At 44.2% G+C, this 20,237-nt stretch overlaps 1 protein-coding gene across 1 annotated transcript in view; it reads left to right on the forward strand.

The window, feature by feature from the left end:
- The window catches only part of RCE1 (Ras converting CAAX endopeptidase 1), a 479,525-nt gene that overhangs the window by 409,510 nt on the left and 49,778 nt on the right, over positions 1 to 20,237 (forward strand). The window contains 1 exon segment of the mRNA XM_030220027.1: positions 1,482 to 1,553. Within this exon segment, the coding sequence (XP_030075887.1) occupies positions 1,482 to 1,553 (72 nt within the window).

Raw genomic sequence — 20,237 nt, forward strand, 5'->3', positions numbered from 1 at the left:
CCCCTTGTTGGTGTAAAAGGCTTAGAAATTACATCATTAATTTGAATAAATGTAGTTGGGGAGGTATACAGGACTTTAATTATATTGATTGTGCAGATAAACCATACCATTGTAGTACTTTGAACAAATATGGCCATTCTACACGATCAAATGCTTTTTCAGCATCTAATCCTATTGCAACCAAAGGATCTGATGTTTCTTGTCCATGCATTAGTATGTTAGAGAAGGTTCTTGTGTTATCTGAGGAGGATCTCCCATTCATAAAACCCGTTTGATCCGGATGTATGATTTTAGGTAGGAAAAGTTGTAATCTCTCGGCAACAATTTTGGCAAATATCTTGGCATCCAAGTTTATTAAAGATAATGGTCTATAGTTTTGCACAGAACTGGGATCTTTATTAGGTTTCAATAGCACAATAATATTGGCTTCAGTAAAAGTGCCTTTTATATTACCAGTTTCTATCATGTAATTGTAATAATCACATAAAATTGGGGATAATATAGACTTAAAGGCTGAATAGAATTCAATTGGTAAACCATCCGGTCCGGGAGCCTTTTTTGTCGCCATGTTTAGGATTTAATTCCACACTCCTAACTAATCCTAATTTCATAGAATATATATCAAAAGCAATGCAAGAATATTTTCACTTCAACTCGCCAAATCACACTTCTTGGAATAATTTTTGGGATGCTTTTAAGGCGTTTATAAGAGGGGAAATAATAACATTTACAGCCTCTAGAAATAAAGAATTAAATAATGAAATATTGGAATTAGAAAATAAAATAAAATCTTTAGAACTAATACATATAAGTGATACTAACAATATACCCATATTAGAAGAGCTTAAGGCATCCAAACTCAAATATAATACAATATTAGGTACTAAAGCTAGCAAAGATATTTTTAATAACAATGCAACATACTACTATGAAGGTAATAAAGCAGGACACCTCCTAGCTAATTATCTGAAAGCCCGCAAAGAAAAAAACTACATCTCTTCAATCAAAGATGAGAATAATGTTCTTCTAACAAATAACATAAACATAGCAAATAGATTCCAATCTTTTTATAAAGACTTATATACTTCAGACATTGAAACTGAGTCATTAAACTATGATTTTTTGGGAAAACTAGAACATCAAACTATCACAGAAGAAGACAATAAGATGTTTTCTAAAAAAATCACAATAGACGAGATTGATGGCAATTAACTTTGACTGCTGAGGCTTTTTCCTGTTTTTTAAATGAAAAATTGCATATTTAAAAAATCTTTTAAAATTGCTTTTTCTGTTTGAAGAACAGTATTTACTGTCACTGGTTTCAGTAGTTATTTGGGTGTGTATGGTTTCCACTAAGTTTTGTGGAGCAGTTCATTATTGTTTGTGTAGTCTTTCCTTTAATGAGCCATTGCACATGCTGTTGCCTCTGGGAAAGAGACACTGTGTCTTTTTGTCACATGCTGTTTGTCTTTTCTTTGTAGCCCATTTTCATCACATCATTGAGCAGCTGCGCTTCCGGCAGGGAACGATGATCAGCATTTTCCTGTCTGCAGGTACGTGTTCCCCTTGTACTAGAGCCCACAAAATTTCTGTCTTGGAGAAAGGTGTCCTTCGCCGAATATGACAGAAATATTTCAATTGCTATATAGTCTGTTTCTTAAAACAATGGACAGACACACCAGAAAAGTGGGAAATGAAGGAAGGCTAGGCAAACAGCAGAATGAACAAACCAAATTTATTGTTGCGATGTATAAAATCTGATGCGCAAAGCTTGAAATCAATATGCAAACTCATCAGTTGTCACGTTTACAAAGCTGGAAACTGGGTTTGTGAGCCCTTGGGCCAATGCCGAGGAGCGGCAGTGGCAGGCAAAACCACCCCACGCTAGAGACAGGGCAGATCTCTGACAAACAGTTAGGCTTCACCTGCACCTGGCCACTTTTCACCAAGAGTTGAGCTCCAGGCTTCAGGTGGCCGGCAGGACTTACTGGACAGGGCAGGACTGGATAACAGCTGGACAGCACAGGGACAGCAAAGCAGGGAAAGGATAAGCTAAAGGACAGGACTGAAAGCTGCGAGCAGCCACTGAAACAGGGAACAAACACAGCTAGACAGGAGACTGAACTGAAAGCTGCAAGCAGCAACTGAAGCAGGGAACAAACACAGATAAACCCAGAACTAGACAAACACATACAAACAAGACACAAGACTGGGAAACAAGCAATACCCTAAACTAAACATAGACTAACTAGAACAGGCAAGACTTCAGGCAAGAACTAGAGCAAGGAAGCAAACTCAGACTGAAGTGCAAAAGCACCAACATACCAGGGCCTTAGACGTAATGCAAAGGCAAGCAGAGAGATTTCAGAATGGCTAATAAGCCCAGCAGCAGCTTAGTCACCTCTCCCCTCTCCAATTGGTTCAAAACTCTGCTGCCCGTCTCGTCTTCCGCCAGGGTCGCTTTACTCATACTACCCCTCTCCTCAAGTCGCTTCACTGGCTCCCTATCCGTTTTCGCATCCTGTTCAAACTTCTACTAACCTATAAATGTACTCACTCTGCTGCTCCCCAGTATCTCTCCACACTCGTCTTTCCCTACACCCCTTCCCGTGCACTCCGCTCCATGGATAAATCCGTCTTATCTGTTCCCTTCTCCACTATTGCCAACTCCAGACTTTGCACCTTCTGTCTCGCTGCACCCTACGCCTGGAATAAACTTCCTGAGCCCCTACGTCGTGCCCCATCCTTGGCCACCTTTAAATCTAGACTGAAAGCCCACCTCTTTAACATTGCTTTTGACTCATAACCACTTGTAACCACTCTCCTCAACCTACCCTCCTCTCCTCCTTCCTGTACACATTAATTGATTTGATTTGCTTACTTTATTTTTGTCTATTAGATTGTAAGCTCTTTGAGCAGGGACTGTCTTTCTTCTATGTTTGTGCAGCGCTGCATACGCCTTGTAGCGCTATAAAAATGCTAAATAGTAGTAGTAGCAGCTGCAGCAATCACCAGGCAGCTACAGGTGCTGATCAGGGACAAACAAGCAGAGTAAGTCTGGCAGCCTGGAAGATCTGGACTGGACTAGGCTAAAGTCTGGAATGGGCAGGAACAGCAAGACAGTCTATAGCAGTTCATAGCAGCCACCGGTTTTGGCCACCAGAGGGCGAGGTGAGCACAGACGTATCTCCCCCTCAAGGCCCCCCCCCCCCCCCCCCCCACCTCCATGGGTAACAATGGTGAATTCTACGGAAGCGCTTCAAAACATGACCAGGGGTAGCTTTGCTGGAGCTTGAACAAGGCTCAAGGCTGGAACAAGGACTGGCATCAGGACCGGACTTCGCCTCTTGGCTAGAGCTGGAACTCGGCTCGGACTCCGCATCTCAGCTGGAGCATCGAGCTGGGCTCGGACTCCGCATCTCGGCTGGAGCTGGAGGTTGGCTCAGACTCCGCATCTCGGCTGCAGCTGGAGCTTGGCTCAGACTCCGCATCTCGGCTGGAGCTTGGCTCAGACTCTGCATCTCGGCTGGAGCAGGAACTCAGCTTGGATTCAGCATCTGGGCTAGAACTGGAACTCCTCATGGACTCAGCAACTAGACTGGAACTGGAACTCAGTGTGCACTCAGCAGCTTGACTGGGACTGGACCTCAGCCTGGGCTCAGCAGCTTGGCTGGAACTGGAACTCAGCATGGACTCCGCATCTCGGCTGGAGCTGGAACTCAACTTGGACCCCACATTTCGGCTGGAGCTGGAACTCAGAGTAGACTCAGCATCTTGGCTGCAACTCAAACTCGGAGTGGACTCAGCATCCTCTTGGCTGGACTTCAAACTCGGAGTGGACTCAGCATCATCTTGACTGGACTTCAAACTCGGAGTGGACTCAGCATCATCTTGGCTGGAACTCAAACTCAGAGTGGACTCAACATCATCTTGGCTAGAACTCGGCTAGGACTCAACCTCTTGGCCGGAACTGGAACTCGGCTTAGGCTTAGTATCTAGGCTGGAACTGTGACTCGGTCTGGACTCAGCATCTTGGCTGGAAATGGAACAAACACTGCTCCACACAAACTGCAGATAAGCCCTGAGCTTGGGATCTTCACAATGCCTTCTCTCAGCGTCAGCCTCTGGAGTATCCCGCAGGGCTGGATCCACACGAAGTTTGTAACGGTAGTATGCCAACATGATAGAAGAATCCATCGCCGAAACTGGGTTTGCAGAAAACCCAAACCCCCAGGCCCGCTTTCTCTCAGCTGCGGCTTCAGGAGTATTCCTCAAGGCTGGATCAAGAAAAAGTTTATCACGGTAATCTCAGTGCGTCATTAATTCATCCAGAGCAGAAACTGGGTCGAGACCGAACTCCAACTTGGAACTAAAGACTGGACCTGGGCTTAGACCCGGATTACCAACAAAGGAAAAAGTCTTAGGCTGTAAACCCAGCTAGAAGGATGATCTTGTCGAGCTCATGGCCTTTGCATTCTGTCACGTTTACAAAGCTGGAAACTGGGTTTGTGAGCCCTTGGGCCACTGCCAAGGAGCGGCAGTGGCAGGCAAAACCACCCCACGCTAGAGACAGGGCAGATCTCTGATAAACAGTTAGGCTTCACCTGCACCTGGCCACTTTTCACCAAGAGTTGAGCTCCAGGCTTCAGGTGGCCGGCAGGACTTACTGGACAGGGCAGGACTGGATAACAGCTGGGCAGCACAGGGACAGCAAGGCAGAGAAAGGATAGGCTAAAGGACAGGACTGAAAGCTGCGAGCAGCCTCTGAAACAGGGAACAAACAGCTAGACAGGAGACTGAACTGAAAGCTGCGAGCAGCAACTGAAGCAGGGAACAAACACAGATAAACCCAGAACTAGACAAAGACATACAAACAAGACACAAGACTGGGAAACAAGCAATACAGTAAACAAGCAATACCCTAAACTAAACATAGACTAACTAAAACATAGTAAAAAAAAATTTGGTATATTAAAAGCAGAAAGCCGGCAAAATAATCGGTTGGGCCGCTGGATGACCGAGGGGTAAAAGGGGCGATCAAGGAAGACAAAGACGTAGCGGAGAGACTGAATGAATTCTTTGCTTCGGTCTTCACCAAGGAAGATTTGGGTGGGATACCGGTGTCAGAAATGGTATTTCAAGCGGACGAGTCGGAGAAACGTACTGACTTCACGGTAAACCTGGAGGACGTAATGGGGCAGTTCAGCAAACTGAAGAGTAGCAAATCTCCTGGACCAGATGGTATTCATCCTAGAGTACTGATAGAACTGAAAAATGAGCTTGCGGAGCTACTGTTAGTGATATGCAACTTATCCTTAAAATCGAGCGTGGTACCGGAAGATTGGAGGGTGGCCAATGTAACACCGATTTTTAAAAAAGGATCCGGGGGAGATCCGGGAAATTATAGACCGGTGAGTCTGACATCAGTGCCAGGGAAAATGGTAGAGGCTATTATTAAAAACAAAATTACAGAGCACATCTGAGGACATGGATTACTGAGACCGAGTCAGCATGGCTTTTGTGTGGGGAAATCTTGCCTGACCAATTTACTTCAATCCTTTGAAGGAGTAAACAAACATGTGGACAAAGGGGAGCCGGTTGATATTGTGTATCTGGATTTCCAAAAGGCGTTTGACAAGGTACCTCATGAAAAGCTACAGAGGAAATTGGAGGGTCATGGGATAGGAGGAAATGTCCTATTGTGGATTAAAAACTGGTTGAAGGATAGGAAACAGAGAGTGGGGTTAAATGGGCAGTATTCACATTGGAGAAGGGTAGTTAGTGGGGTTCCTCAGGGGTCTGTGCTAGGACCGCTGCTTTTTAATATATTTATAAATGATTTAGAGATGGGAGTAACTAGCGAGGTAATTAAATTTGCTGATGACACAAAGTTATTCAAAGTTGTTAAATCGCGACAGGATTGTGAAAAATTACAAGAGGACCTTAAGAGACTGGGAGACTGGGCGGCTAAATGGCAGATGACGTTTAATGTGTGCAAGTGCAAGGTGATGCATGTGGGAAAAAAGAACCCGAATTATAGCTACGTCATGCAAGGTTCCACGTTAGGAGTTACGGACCAAGAAAGGGATCTGGGTGTCGTTATCGATAATACACTGAAACCTTCTGCTCAGTGTGTTGCTGCGGCTCGGAAAGCGAATAGAATGTTGGGTATTATTAGGAAAGTTATGGAAAACAGGTGTGAGGATGTTATAATGCCGTTGTATTGCTCCATGGTGCGACCGCACCTTGAGTATTGTGTTCAATTCTGGTCGCCGCATCTCAAGAAAGATATAGTAGAATTGGAAAAGGTGCAGAGAAGTGCGACTAAAATGATAGCGGGGATGGGACGACTTCCCTATGAAGAAAGATTAAGGAGGCTAGGGCTATTCAGCTTGGAGAAGAGATGGCTGAGGGGATACATGATAGAGGTATATAAAATAATGAGTGGAGTGGAACAGGTGGATGTGAAGCATCTGTTCACGCTTTCCAAAAATACTAGGACTAGGGGGCATGCGATGAAACTACAGTGTAGTAAATTTAAAACAAATCGGAGAAAATATTTCTTTACCCAACGTGTAATTAAACTATGGAATTCGTTCCCGGAGAAAGTGGTGAAGGCGGTTAGCTTAGCAGAGTTTAAAAAGGGGTTGGACGGTTTCCTAAAGGATAAGTCCATAAACCACTACTAAATGGACTTGGGAAAAATCCACAATTCCAGGAATAACATGTATAGAATGTTTGTACGTTTGGGAAGCTTGCCAGGTGCCCTTGGCCTGGATTGGCTGCTGTCGTGGACAGGATGCTGGGCTCGATGGACCCTTGGTCTTTTCCCAGTATGACATTACTTATGTACTAGAACAAGCAAGACTTCAGGCAAGAACTAGAGCAAGGAAGCAAACTCACACTGAAGTGCAAAAGCACCAACATACCAGGGCCTTAGACGCAATGCAAAGGCAAGCAGAGAGATTTCAGAATGGCTAATAAGCCCAGCAGCAGCTGAGGCTTCAGCTGCAGCAATCACCAGGCAGCTACAGGTGCTGATCAGGGACAAACAAGCAGAGTAAGTCTGGCAGCCTGGAAGATCCGGACTGGACTGGGCTAAAGTCTGGAACGGGAAGGAACAGCAAGACAGTCTATAGCAGTTCATAGCAGCCACCGATTCTGGCCACCAGAGGGCGAGGTGAGCACAGACGTAACATCAGTGCACAAGACTCACCACGTTTCGGCCCAATGTACTTGCCTCTGGAGTCTTATGATATGATGTAAAAGATAATATATGCAGCTGATTTGGAAATAAATTCAGTGGTCTTAAAAAGCATGAATGATGCACTCTGAAAAATGCTAATGCAATATAGCGCTAAGTATTGCAATAGAATGAAAGCACCTAGTACAGCGTGTAGGTTAGTCTTAGCTGTATATATTCTCTTTTACATCATATCATCAGACTCCTGAGGCAAGCACATTGGTACCTAAATGTGGTGCCGTGTCGAATCTTGTGCATTGATGAGTTTTGTACATTGATTTCCATCTTTGTGCATCAAATTGTAGTCATCATAGCAATAAATTTGGCTTGTTCATCCTGTCATTTACCTAGCCTTCCTTCATTTCCCACTTTTCTGGTGTTCATCCTTTCCAGTATTGTTTTTGCTTCTAGAAGGAATGGAATATGTCATCTGTGGTCAGACAGAAACCCAAATTTAAGGACTCAGAGACAGCTATAGAAAATTGCTGTAAGCAGAAGTGTGTGTACGTGTTTCTGGGTGCTGAATTAATGTGGGCTTTTATATGCCCTAAATTTGCAGGGAAGGCTGTTACCAATTTCATCTGACTCTAATCTTCGAACCCTTTGAGTTCCATTTAAAACTGATTAACTATGGACCATAAATGTTACCTGGTACAGTAGAAGTTCATAGACCAACTTACTATGATCTTCCAACTCTCTCAGGGGTCTTCTTGGGGTTGTGAATTGCCCAGACAAACCCAGAAGGACTGTCAATTTATTCCAGTTAACACTTTTCTTTGTCTATATCAGATTTCACACATTGTAACAAATTACCCATAAGTAAGAATTAGAGAGAGAACTAGAGACAGGTTCAATTATAAGATTTATTACTCACCAAAGTTCAGCTTACATATAGAACATTGATTTATAAGAATAAAATTAAATATTCTTATGGGGAGATCTTCAACAGGGTGTTGTGCAGGTCAACCACCGGTCTCAGACTGTCCCCCAATAGGAAGGCTATCAGCCATATTTATACTCTTGATTTACATTGAGTTCTATGGAGTTCTAAAAAAACTACTTTTGCCCAGGTGGCCGGATGACAGTTTTTTCTCTTAACCGCAGATTTTGATATTTTTACCCTTGGAAAGTATCCCCCACCTTTTTCCGGCAGATGGACAGCTGCCTTTGACCGCAAATGTTCTTTCTCACTTCTGCTTTCTTCATGCACCTGGTACACTAGGTTCTGAGCTATTTCTGTTTCACACTTCTCAACTTGACAAATGATGCCAGCCAGAAACCTTTTATTAAAAGCTCTTTTGATTTCAATTAACTCTTGGCCTGTATTTCCCAGCAACCCTTAGGCTGGGCAAAGCTCTACCATATTTATACAGCTCCCCTCTTGCTGTCCCCGCTGAGGGGGCAGCATAAAGAAGAGGTTATTACCATCTATTCCAGAAGGTGTTAGACTATCATGTGTGAGGGGAGGTATTGACCTCTAAGATCTTCAGTGAACCTGTACCGTGCAGAATGCATGGAAAAACCAGAAGTTATATGCATAGGTGCTAACATATGCATAATGGTGGGAAATATGGTGTTCCCTTTACACAACCCAATCCGTGGCCTGTTTCTAAGTCTAGATGTAACCCCTCTTGAAACTTTTTTTCAAATCTGCAGTTAGTTATGCAAATATGTCCCATCTGTTAAGTCTATTACATTAAAACCATTTCTACAAATCTACAAGCATGATTACATATGATAATGCATGATTACATAAAAAAAGAAAATATATGATTAATATACCTAAAATTTCTTTACCATAAGCTGCATATATATATATATATATATATATATATATATATATATATATATTTCTGCAAGTATATATTGGTTACATATCGGTTAGCATCTCAGCAATCCCATGTGTCCTACTGAATAGTTGCAGGTCTTTCTACTGCTTCTGCTGCATAGCAGTTTGATCCATGCATGGGGAGATAATCTGATGTATCTGTCCCAGCAGTTTTGGGTAGGAGATTTTCATACAAGACATATTGTTCTGTAGGCTCGCTCTTGCTGATAGCGGTTTCAATTAAGCGTTCTACTAAATTTCTGACACACGGGATTATACAGCATCCTACAAGCACAAAAATTGCTATCACCACTGTAATGGTGGTAGCTACTGAGATGACAAATGTCTTCCATTTACCAAAGGCTTTATCCATCCAACCTGTCCAAGATGTATCAACCCCAGAGTTGGTGGCTAGTTCCTCAGAAAGTGAATTGAGGCCTTCCAATGCCCTGGTAATCGATCCATCCGGGACAGTATTGTTGGGGATAAAGGTGCAACACTGGGTACCTATTTTCCTGCATACCCCTCCGTCTGCGGCCAATATTTGATCAAGCACCATCCTGTTTTCAAGTGTCATTCTACTGGTGGCATCTAATTGGACTGCTATCCCCTGTACTGCATCTCTGGTGTAATTGACAAATCTCTGCTGGTTGTAATAGATGTAATTTATCCAGTCGACATTTTTGTTAACCGTAGCCCACCAAAAGAAAACAGATTCAAATCCAACAGCTATCTGGTTTCTTGCTTTAAACTGATCTGGAACACCGATTGCATCAATATAGACCCTATCATCAAAGGATCCGGCCACTGCCTGTCTCTTTACCCGATGGGAAGAGATGGCATGGGGTAGAATCATGGAAGCAATAACAACTGGAATTACCAACTTTACCAAGGCACATGTTCCAGTCCAACTTCTGTGGAGGGTATGGTGAAGAGTGTTAGTTCCACAATACCTGTTCAGAAAAATCCACGATCAAGCGGAGAACTCGAACGTTCCACGGGAAAACACAAGTACAGGTAAAAGTGGGTCAACACAATTCCACAATACCACCATACATCTGCTCGGGCCTGAGAGAAGTCAGTAATATTCAGGTCACATAAGGAACCTTTGCCAAGAGTGGTGTTGCAATTGGTCAAGTTACCCAAAATCCTTGGATTTTTAACAGAATGTCTTTCAAGGCACATGTAGAATACCGTGTCAGGGTCTGGAATCCTGAAAGCTGGGGGTACCCTTAATTGTGGGGGAAGATAAGGGTGATGTTTATCAAGATAAGTACAGGACTGTTTAATGTCTTCCTTACTTTGGAGTAACTCCAGCATACACCAAAAACCATCTGGGTTGTTGAAGAGATCTAAAGGAAAAGAAACTGCTGTAGATTCTGCTCTTGCATGGGCACAAAAATAACCGTTGGAAATGTTCAAACTAGCAGTGGTATAATGGGCCCATTCAAGCCATAAGTTTGTATCACCAAATCCTGTTTCAAGTTCAATCAAATCTTTGGCATTGGTAATTCGTCTAAATTGGTAAGGAATTCTGACTTCTGGGACCTTGATTGGCATCAGGGGGTTGCTCTACTCAGTTTTGGGAGGAGCAACTATGCTAAAGGTGGCAATAGGATCCCTTCCTGTAGCATCTATTCCGAGTGAATAGGCTCTGTAGGTGGCTGATGTTACACCTCTGAATGTGATGGCAACAGGATTGCATTTACTCATTTGACAATTAGGGTTACCCTGTGGTTTCATAATTGAAATACTCTTTACAAAAGGATCTTGGTGAGATGGGTTCCAATAACCTTCATACCACCATACCATTGACCAACTTCCACACATGGGGTAAGGACACATGTAAATGTTAAATGCAGAATAATATCTCTGATAAGATAAGTCTCCACAACTGGTGTAAGCACACACATCAAGGGTGATAGTAACTGTCTCATTAGTAGTAGCCAACATTACCTGGCCAGAAATCAAATGATCAGGTCCTATTACCTGGGGTATGGAAGGTACAGGAATGATAGTTAGATAGTATAACAGAAAGAAAAGAACAATCATAGCCATCAAGGCAAAAAAGGGTACACTATAGGAATCACTGATGGGCGTTAGGATATCTGTTAGAGAGGTGTTAAATCAAGACAAAGTGAGAGGCAGCCGATAAATGGTGAATATTATCAACAAGATAACTAACCCAAAGGTTTCAGCAATGACAGAAGCCACGAATAGAGCTATTCCCATATAAAATAAGTATGCGTAAAGCATCAGGTAACATATTCTGGGAAGATTCTAATGGCTCCTGCAGAGGAAACAGTGTATACTTCTACAGGTCTATCACCAACTATCCTAAAGAACAACCAGGGTCTCCAGCCGGTACTCAGTAAATTGTAAGTGAGAAGCCAAAAGTCCACTGGTTCTTCTGTCTCAGGTCTGAGCAATGGTATATCTGTCCGCTCTATTCTCAATGCTATGCTCCCATCAAATATAGAAAATATGTTGACTATATGTCTGCTGGGGCCAGTAGTCCAGGGATCACGTAGGTGCGCACACAAAGTCTGGAATCTGGTTTTAGGATCCCAGGTGGGATTGTCGTCGGGCGCGGGGTCCCAGTGGGTCCAACCTTCAGTACTTTCAGTATCAAGGTCTCTAAAATCCCAATCTAAGCTACCTCCAGAGTCGAGTTCTCTGAAATCCCAAGGGGGAGATGGAGAGAAATCGGGAGGGGGTTGTGAGTATGGTGGGGAGGACTGGATACTATCTACGTCTGTTTCGGTCATGTAAGTCAAAATTTAGGCAGATGTGTAGTTGGGACTAATGCGAGTAACAGCAAAAGACCCTCTACCATCAGGTGAAATACCGTAAATTTCAAGGCGTCTAATCCCAACTTTCCTAACAAAGAGCAAAGGACACCATCGTCGGACACATCGATTGTTGCTAAAGGACTACTAAGCATTACATCCTTAAATAAAGGCATCAAATTTTCTGTTTCCTGAGCTGTGAACCGTAAGGGATCGTGCTTAAGCTTCTGTTTTCCCTGTAATTTCTGATAGAATTGTTTTGTGCGGACAGAGTAATCCGGGATCCATTGTCTGCAAAAGTTAAGCATTCCTAGAACTGCTCGGCGGTCAGAGACAGTGGAGGGCATGCGCAAAGATGAAACGTGTTGCAGAGTATCAGGACCCAGGCCTCTCTCACGGGGGCCAATCTGATGGCCAAGAAAGGTAACGTGACTGAGCAACCCTCAACTTCTTTCTATTACCTTTATAACCCTTTGAAGCCAAAAAATATAGAAAATCATAAGTTACCTTCAGACAGGTATCAAAATCTGGACAAGTGATGAGCATATCATCTACATATTGAACAATAGCCATACCGGGGGGGGGGGGGGGGGGCATAACATATCTGTCCTGTCTAAACTCACAAATGTGTTCTGAAAGTGAGAGAAAATGGTAGGACTATCAATAAAGCCTTGAGGAAGCCGTGTCCATTGATAGGTAGCATTGTCAAATTGGAAAGCTGTAAGGGGACGGCTCTCGGGGTCAAGTATAATGGAAAAGAAAGCATTGGGCAAATCAATGGTGGAGTGATATTTCTGCAAGGTGATGCTATTTAAAAGAGTAGTGGGATTCTCAACATTGGGGAAGATGGGGGCCACTATATCATTTAGCACGCGAAGATCTTGAACTATCCGCCATTGCCCTAATTCTTTTTTCTTAACCGGGAACAATGGAGTGTTATAAGGGGAGTGGCATTTCTCAATAATGCCCTGATGCAGCAAAGAGCTAATCTGTTCCTGAGCACCAGCAATGACTTCAGGTTTTAAAGGATACTGACCAACCTTAGGACCTTTACATCTAGGCATGAGCTGAATGTGGTGTGATCGGTCAACCACCTCACCATAGGGTGAGTCAGGGGACGCCCAAAGTGAGCCTGGTAAATTGTCAAGGGCTTCATTTATTTGTCTATCAGTATAGGAGATAACTGCCATAAGCAGGGAATTACCCTCATCAGGATCACACAGATCAAAATGAATTTCACATTTAAACTGTGTCAGTAGGTCTCTACCGAGCAAGTTTACAGGGCACAATGGGGCATATAGTAATGGGGCTGACAATTGTTGATCCCCATACCTGATAGCGGTTCTAAAAGGGGGGTATCCGTTGGGACCCCATCAAAGCCAGTGGTTGAAATATTCTCTGAAGACATTTTTAAACACTTTTTCAGTTTAAATGGAACATTGGCAAGGACAGAGCGAGAAGCGCCTGTGTCAATGAGGAAAGGGACAGGTACATCACAGATAAGCAATGTGATCATTGGATCTTCGAATCCTGCTTGTGTTTGAACCACACCTAGTCACTGCGGATGGCATTGATCAGGGTTCCACAGGGGGAACGATTGGCGATCAGGAGGAGAGTAGCATCTCTCCTTGCGTGGAAAGTGTTGTGGTGGTTGTGGGGGCTGGTTACACTCGACAGCATAATGTCCGAAACCATGGCAACGGAAACATTGAACATTGGCATGGCAATTTGGGGTGGTCTCTGGATCGCCTATTATTATCAGAGGGGCCTTTCTTCCCCGGGAACTGGGGTAATCATTTCTGCGGTCCGGACGGTAAGGCCTGAGACCTTGAATTCCAGCATTATTGCCATTGCGATTGTCAGCATACATAACCAAACCATGAGGGTTATGCCGTTTACAGTCTGGAAAGTCAGGGCAATCATAGGGGCAATTGGAATCCCTAAATGGGTTCCGCACTTCAGATGAGGTAGAACTAGAACTGGTGGAGTCCCGCAAGTCTGAATATGATTCAGGAGTTGCAGGGTACATAGGACTATCCGCAGGGGATAACCAAGATGGAGTGGATGGGGTGCTGGAGCTAGAAGTGGAAGCACTATACAGGTGAGACTGTGTGGAAGAAGGGGTTGTGCTGGAGTTAGAAGTAAAGTTGGGCTGGGGTGCCAGCTTATTTGTAAGATCAGCAATTCGCAAAGTCAAAAGGTGGTTCGTTTTTACCTGCCCCTTATGGACTTCATTTTGCTGATTCTTAATGAGAAATCTACAATGGTGCAGGATATGATCTTTCAACTCAGGCCATTTCTTGTGTTGGAGACCTACAGTGTTATCCAGACTCTCCCTAACCTTGGAAGGTAGAGTCTCTTTCAGTAAGTGATAGAAGACCAGAAGAGCATTGTCAGTATCAAATTTTTCTTCTGTTTCTTCTCTGAACAATTGTTGCATCCTAATTAAGTATGCATCAATAGATTCTGAACCCGGTTCCCAGCGCTGTGAGGTGAGAATGGAAAAATCCTTTTGGGGAGGAAACGCTGGGCGTATCTGTTGGAACAGCTTTTTCTCTATCTCAGTTAAGGGATTGCCATCGTACTGGTTATCAGTTACGAACTCGGCGTAGCCAGCTTGTGCAAACAAATCTGAGACACTTGCATAGGGAATACGGCCCAACAGTGACTTTATATCTCCGACAGAAAGGGTGGTCCCTAACGTAGCTTCCCGTAATTTAAGAAGCCACTTGTTACCTCCCTTCACTATGTCTGGAAGTTGAAGGACAAGGCCATTGAGTTCCACTGCAGACAAGGGAGTGTACTCTGTGTGGGGAACGCCCGCTGACATCCTGTTCAGCAGCGTCATGAGTTTAATGTTAGCCGGGACAGTAGCAGCAAGACTAACATTCTGGGGGAACTGATTCTCATATTGTTTCCATACCTGAAGGCCCTGAATCAGATATGTTCGAGTATCATGATTCCAATGGGATTCAGGGTGGTTCTAAATAAGCTCATGAACTAAGTTTAGCTTGCCTGTAGCCAGAGAGCCTTCGCGAGGGAACAGGACAGATTGGGGCTGAAGAGCCTCAGACCATCCTGCTAGATCATCAACCCATGATTGTAGATACTGCCAGGAATTTTCCTGTTATGCCACATATTGAGCAGGTGTGGCTGGTGGACTGGACCCTCGCAGTGCCAGAGTGACAACAGCGAGACACCTATGGGAACCATCAGGTTCAAGATAACCCTTAGGTTTCCTCTGTCTAGGGTTTGCAGCAATGCAATTCAGTTCTGAAACCTCAGTGCATGTGGGACCAAGTGGGGAAGATTTCTGAAAATTTATTAATTTAGACAGGAGGCCAGTCACTTAGTGCAGCCTCTGAAAGGGTGTAAGAACAGGATCGGAAGCAGTAGTGTCTGCAGCACCAGTGGCCTGTGACACAGCTTTTAAAGTCTGTTGAATATTGTCAGCTTTCTGTGCAAGGGCTGAACACTTTGTCGTCAAGACATCTGAGGGCTGAGATAATTGGTTTACCTCCTGAACGATTTCATCTAGTTCATTTTACATGCGATCAAGGGACTGCAGACAAGCTGCCCGAGAGAGGTCAGTTTTGGGTATAGAAGGACGCTCAACCCTAGCTGGGGGAGCAGCAGTGCCAGACAGTGTGGGAACTGCAATACAAGGAGTTTCCATGGCAGTATCTATGGCCTGCTGTAGGTCATCTAGATCCTTCAATATATCATCGATCTGATTTGAAGCGGCCTCAGGCGCGCAAGGATCAAGACCATCTGAAGGAAGGGGGAATTCAATACCAGAGGAAATATCAATAAAGGGTCTGCAGTCAGCAATAGAGGGAAATTGCTGATTAGGGAGGGGTTCATTAGAGGTGGCAGCCCTACCCAAATTTGACATGCCCGGCAGAAGGGACCGACGGCAAGCAGGCCGTGGCAGGTCGAGGACCTCACAGTCTTCTTCCGATGGGAAGGGTGGAGTGGAATGAGGGCGGCGTGGAGCAGGTTGTGTCCGCACCTTAGGGCGCGCACCCAAACCAAACCAATGTGAGGGATCTTGGGTCTGGGGTACCGCACGTTGTGGTCTGGCAACGACAGGATTGCCAGAGGGAACAGGGACCCTACGTTGATTGCCAAGGCTAGAGGAGGTTTTAAGCAATCCTCTATTCTGCAGCTCTTGACAAATAGCTCTAGTCTGGGCTGTTAAGGTGGGCATCCTCCCTATTTCCTGAAATGAAGAGACAGGCTGATAATCGAGCCTGTCCGGACAGTATAATTCGGTAGGTGCCCCGGGAGGCCAATAGGTCTGGGCATATGCGTCCAAGAGTAGCGGAGCGGGGGATGTCAGAGTTGCAGCACGTACACATGGGTCTGTGCCAGTCGGAACGGCTATATCAGTTAGAGGTGCAAGGCATTCCCTTGGCACATGTATGGGATAGGCAGTTTGGCAGGGCATCATAGAGGGATAACTGGAAGATAAAGGAACATGGGATCCTTCAGGAATACCAGAATCTGGTATTATCTGAGTAGGGTTTTGGCCCCTCCTTCTGCCCAAGAACTGTCACTATCTGATTGAGTTCGGCAGAAGGATATAATGATTCGGTTACAGGAGGTCGTGAACGGGGTTCGGGATCTGAAGAACCTCCAGCAATAGCTGGATAGTGCGTGACTGTAGGAGGTGGGAGACCCTCAGGCCTAACTGCCCAAGAGTTCCAATAGGACTGTTGTGGAGGTTTCTGCACCTGTGTAGGGGGTATTACAGTAGTGGGATCAGTGGGTACCGGCAGGTTCTGTGCTGATGACTGAGAACCTAAATTAGGTACTGGTCCCTGATGATAAATAGACTTCATAGGATCTATAGGAGGGTCAGGGCCTTGTGGGCCCAACTGCTGTGGAAGTTGTGATAGGTCCACTGTACCAGAGATGTGTACAGCCATGGGACTATCAAGAGTGATTTTTACAGGTTGGGGGGGGGGGGGGGGGGGTTAGGAGCTGGCAAGCCATCGGCAGAGGGCTTGTCACAATAGCCAGGGTGTATGGGAGTATACCCAACTGCACAAGGTAGCAGTTTAACAGGACTAGAATCAGGAGTACCTAGTGCAGACTCATAGGAAGGAGGTGCACTGGGTGTGGCTGTTTCTGTCTGGGGAGTTTGGCCTGCAGAAAGACTAGCCAAGGATTTACAATTAGTATCACTTCGAGCTATAAGCATAAATTTATTGATGGCATCTATATTCCATGCTCTGGATTTCCCTGTCTTATGGGATTCATTGTAAGCAATAAGTGCTTGGATTTTCCCAATATCAAATGAACCGTTCTTTGGCCAGGCTAAAGTGCGGTCCTTTTGTGACCAGGAACCATGCCACTTGTCACACAGATGTGTGAGTTCCTTCTTTTGGGTAGGGAAGAAGTCTAGAACTTTCTCAAAGGGTGTGGACATGGTTGCTAATATAAAGGGGTTCTAGGGTCGGTGTAGTCTAGAACGTAGTTTTAGAACTATGTTCTAGAGCAACTTAAGGGTAGAACCTACTCTAGAATAATGTTCTAGATCAACAATATAGTGATCGTGTACTATGGGGGACCAGTGTAAAAAGACTAAAAAAAAATAAAACTATACCAACAAGCTATAGGGACATGCAAAGACTAGCTTAACAGTAAAGCATGCAAAGAAAGAAAAACATACTCACGTATCTTCTAATGTTAATTTTCCCGCGTTGAAGATCTAAAGCAAAGGTAGCTAGATGGCGGGCGGCAGCATATATGCTTCAACCATCAAAACAATAAAAGAAACTACTACACTTAAAAGATATGTGTCTAAAACCTGGGGAGTTTCTAAGGATACTACTGAACAACAAGTACCGCCCTCCAGGATATGCCTCTAAAGACAGGAGCCTACTCATCTCAACTGGCTGCCAAAAGCATTCTCATCTCAATTGGCCATGAGCGTACATTTCTCAAATGATAGAGCCCGCAATGGGGGTAGCAATTACCCTTCAAGGGATTCAGAGAGCCTGCGATATGACCCTCGGAACTGAAGGACAGCGACCCAATTGGGTATCGCGCTAAGTCTGTTAAGCCCCCAATGGGTCTTTAACTAATCAATCCCTAACTTTACCCGTTTCAGACCAGGGAAGCTAATAAAAATACAAATCCAGACGTCTCTGATTGATGAGTATAGATTCTTCCACAATCGTCTTTGAAACAAAGATCAAATTTTTAAAAAACCTAAATATGTCAATTTGGATACCATGGGAACTCGAAAAAACTGAGTTTGTCATTATGGCCTTGTATGTTATTTTAGCAGGGTAAATTAGAATAAATTATTAATCTAAACCGTATAATAAGTGGAAAAAGAAAAAGAATTCTAGGGGGATAGAAAAAGCACATACAACCTTTCGCAGCCAAGGAACAGGTAAAGATGTGAAAAAAAAGGTGACAATTAAAAAATTTAAAACAAGCCATAGACCTTACAGAAAACATGGAACTTCTATATGCCATAATATAGGCAATATGGGAGAGACACATGCTTTCCAGAAGTACAGCTCTCAACAAAGGGCAAGTTGGGCATTATAAGTGTGTAGTTCAGAATTATACCCCTAAAATGAACAAAATAAATGCAAATAAATGTTAAGGAAATGAAATCATTGCTAACGCTGAAACTTTAACAGCTTTAGATATGCTTCCTTAATTAGGCTGTGTTCTAGTAATAGTGAATGAAATTCTTCACTTCTCTGTCTGATAGAAAATCTGTCTCAAAGCAAGCAAGGAAAACAAATTAAACAGCTTTAGATATGCTTCCTTAGTTAGGCTGTGTTCTAGTAATAGTGAATAAAATTCTTCACTTCTCTGTCTGATAGAAAATCTGTCTCAAAGCAAGCAAGGAAAACAAATTAAAATGTATCATTCTTACATCAGAAGCCTCAATGATATATTATAAAACACTAGTAAAAAAGGCCCGTTTCTGACACAAAGGAAACGGGCGCTAGCAAGGTTTTCCTCGGAGTGTGTATGTTTGAGAGAGTGTGTGTGAGAGTGACTGTGTGAGAGAGAGAGAGTGAGTGAATGTGCGAGTGTGTGTGACAGAGAGAGAGTGAGACTGGGTGCGAGAGTGTCTGTGAGAGAGAGAGTGTATGTGTGAGCATGAGAGTGTGTGCCAGGGCCCCCCCTCCCTCCCTCCCTCCCTCCGAGTTCCAGAGTTGTTGTCCCCCCCTCCCTCCTTCCCTCCGAGTTCCAGAGTTGTTGTCCCCCCCTCCCTCCCTGCCTCCGAGTTCCAGGGTTGTCCCCTCCCTCCCTCCCTGCCTCCGAGTTCCAGGGTCATCCACTCCCTGCCTCCCTCCGAGTTTCAGGGTCCCCTCTCTCCCCTGCATTATGCATTCTCCCCTGCATTCATCCATATGCAGGCAACGTCCTCTGTGCCCTGCCCCCTCCATCCATCCATGTGCAGCATCTCTCCCCTGCCCCCTCCACCTCCCTCCGAGTTCCATGCCCCCTCCCTCCCTCCCCCCTCCCATTTCCAGGGTCCTCCTTCCCTCTGTCCCTCCGTCCCGCCATCCCTCCCTCCCAGTTCCAGGGTCCCATGGAACTGGGAGGGAGGGGGGACGGAGAACGTTGGAGGAGTGACATCAGCAGGTGGTTACAATCCCAGTGACACACATTGGAACGTTGGAGGAGTGATGTCATCAGGTGGTTACGATCCCAGTGAGACACAATGGAATGTTGGAGGAGCAAATTATTATATTAGATACCTAATCAAGCAATAAAAAAAAGTATATCTACTGATTATAAACAGAACAGCCTTAGCATTTAGAAGGAGGGGGGGGTTGAAAAGTAGCAATCAGGAAATCCGATTCAGATGAGGAAGTACTGAACACCAAGCAAGCCGACATTGTCATTTCAACAAGGAAAAAACAACAAAGATAAGAACTTATATTATATTCTTATATTATTACAAAAGCAAGGCAAAAATTCACATCCCCAAGAAGACCCCTGAGAGAGTTGGAAGATCATAGTAAGTTGGTCTATGAACTTCTACTGTACTGGGTAACATTTATGGTCCGTAGTTAATCAGTTTTAAATGGAACTCAAAGGGTTCAAAGATTGGAGTCAGATGAAATTGGTAACAGCCTTCCCTGTAAATTTAGGGCATATAAAAGCCCACTACCATATTTATACAGTGCACAATGCAGAAAAGGGGTCAGCGAAAAAATTGTGTGGTGGACATGATATTAAAATGAATAGTAATTACAACATTGTTTATTTAGATTTTACTCACACCTTTTTCAGTAGTAACTCAAAGTGAGTTACATTCAGGTATACTAGGTATTTACCTGTCAGGCTTACAATCAGTTGTTTGTTTGTTTGTTTGGGGGGGAGGGGGTGGTTT

The sequence above is a fragment of the Microcaecilia unicolor genome, chromosome 11 (genome assembly GCF_901765095.1).
Source record: "Microcaecilia unicolor chromosome 11, aMicUni1.1, whole genome shotgun sequence".
Lineage (NCBI taxonomy): Eukaryota > Metazoa > Chordata > Amphibia > Gymnophiona > Siphonopidae > Microcaecilia > Microcaecilia unicolor.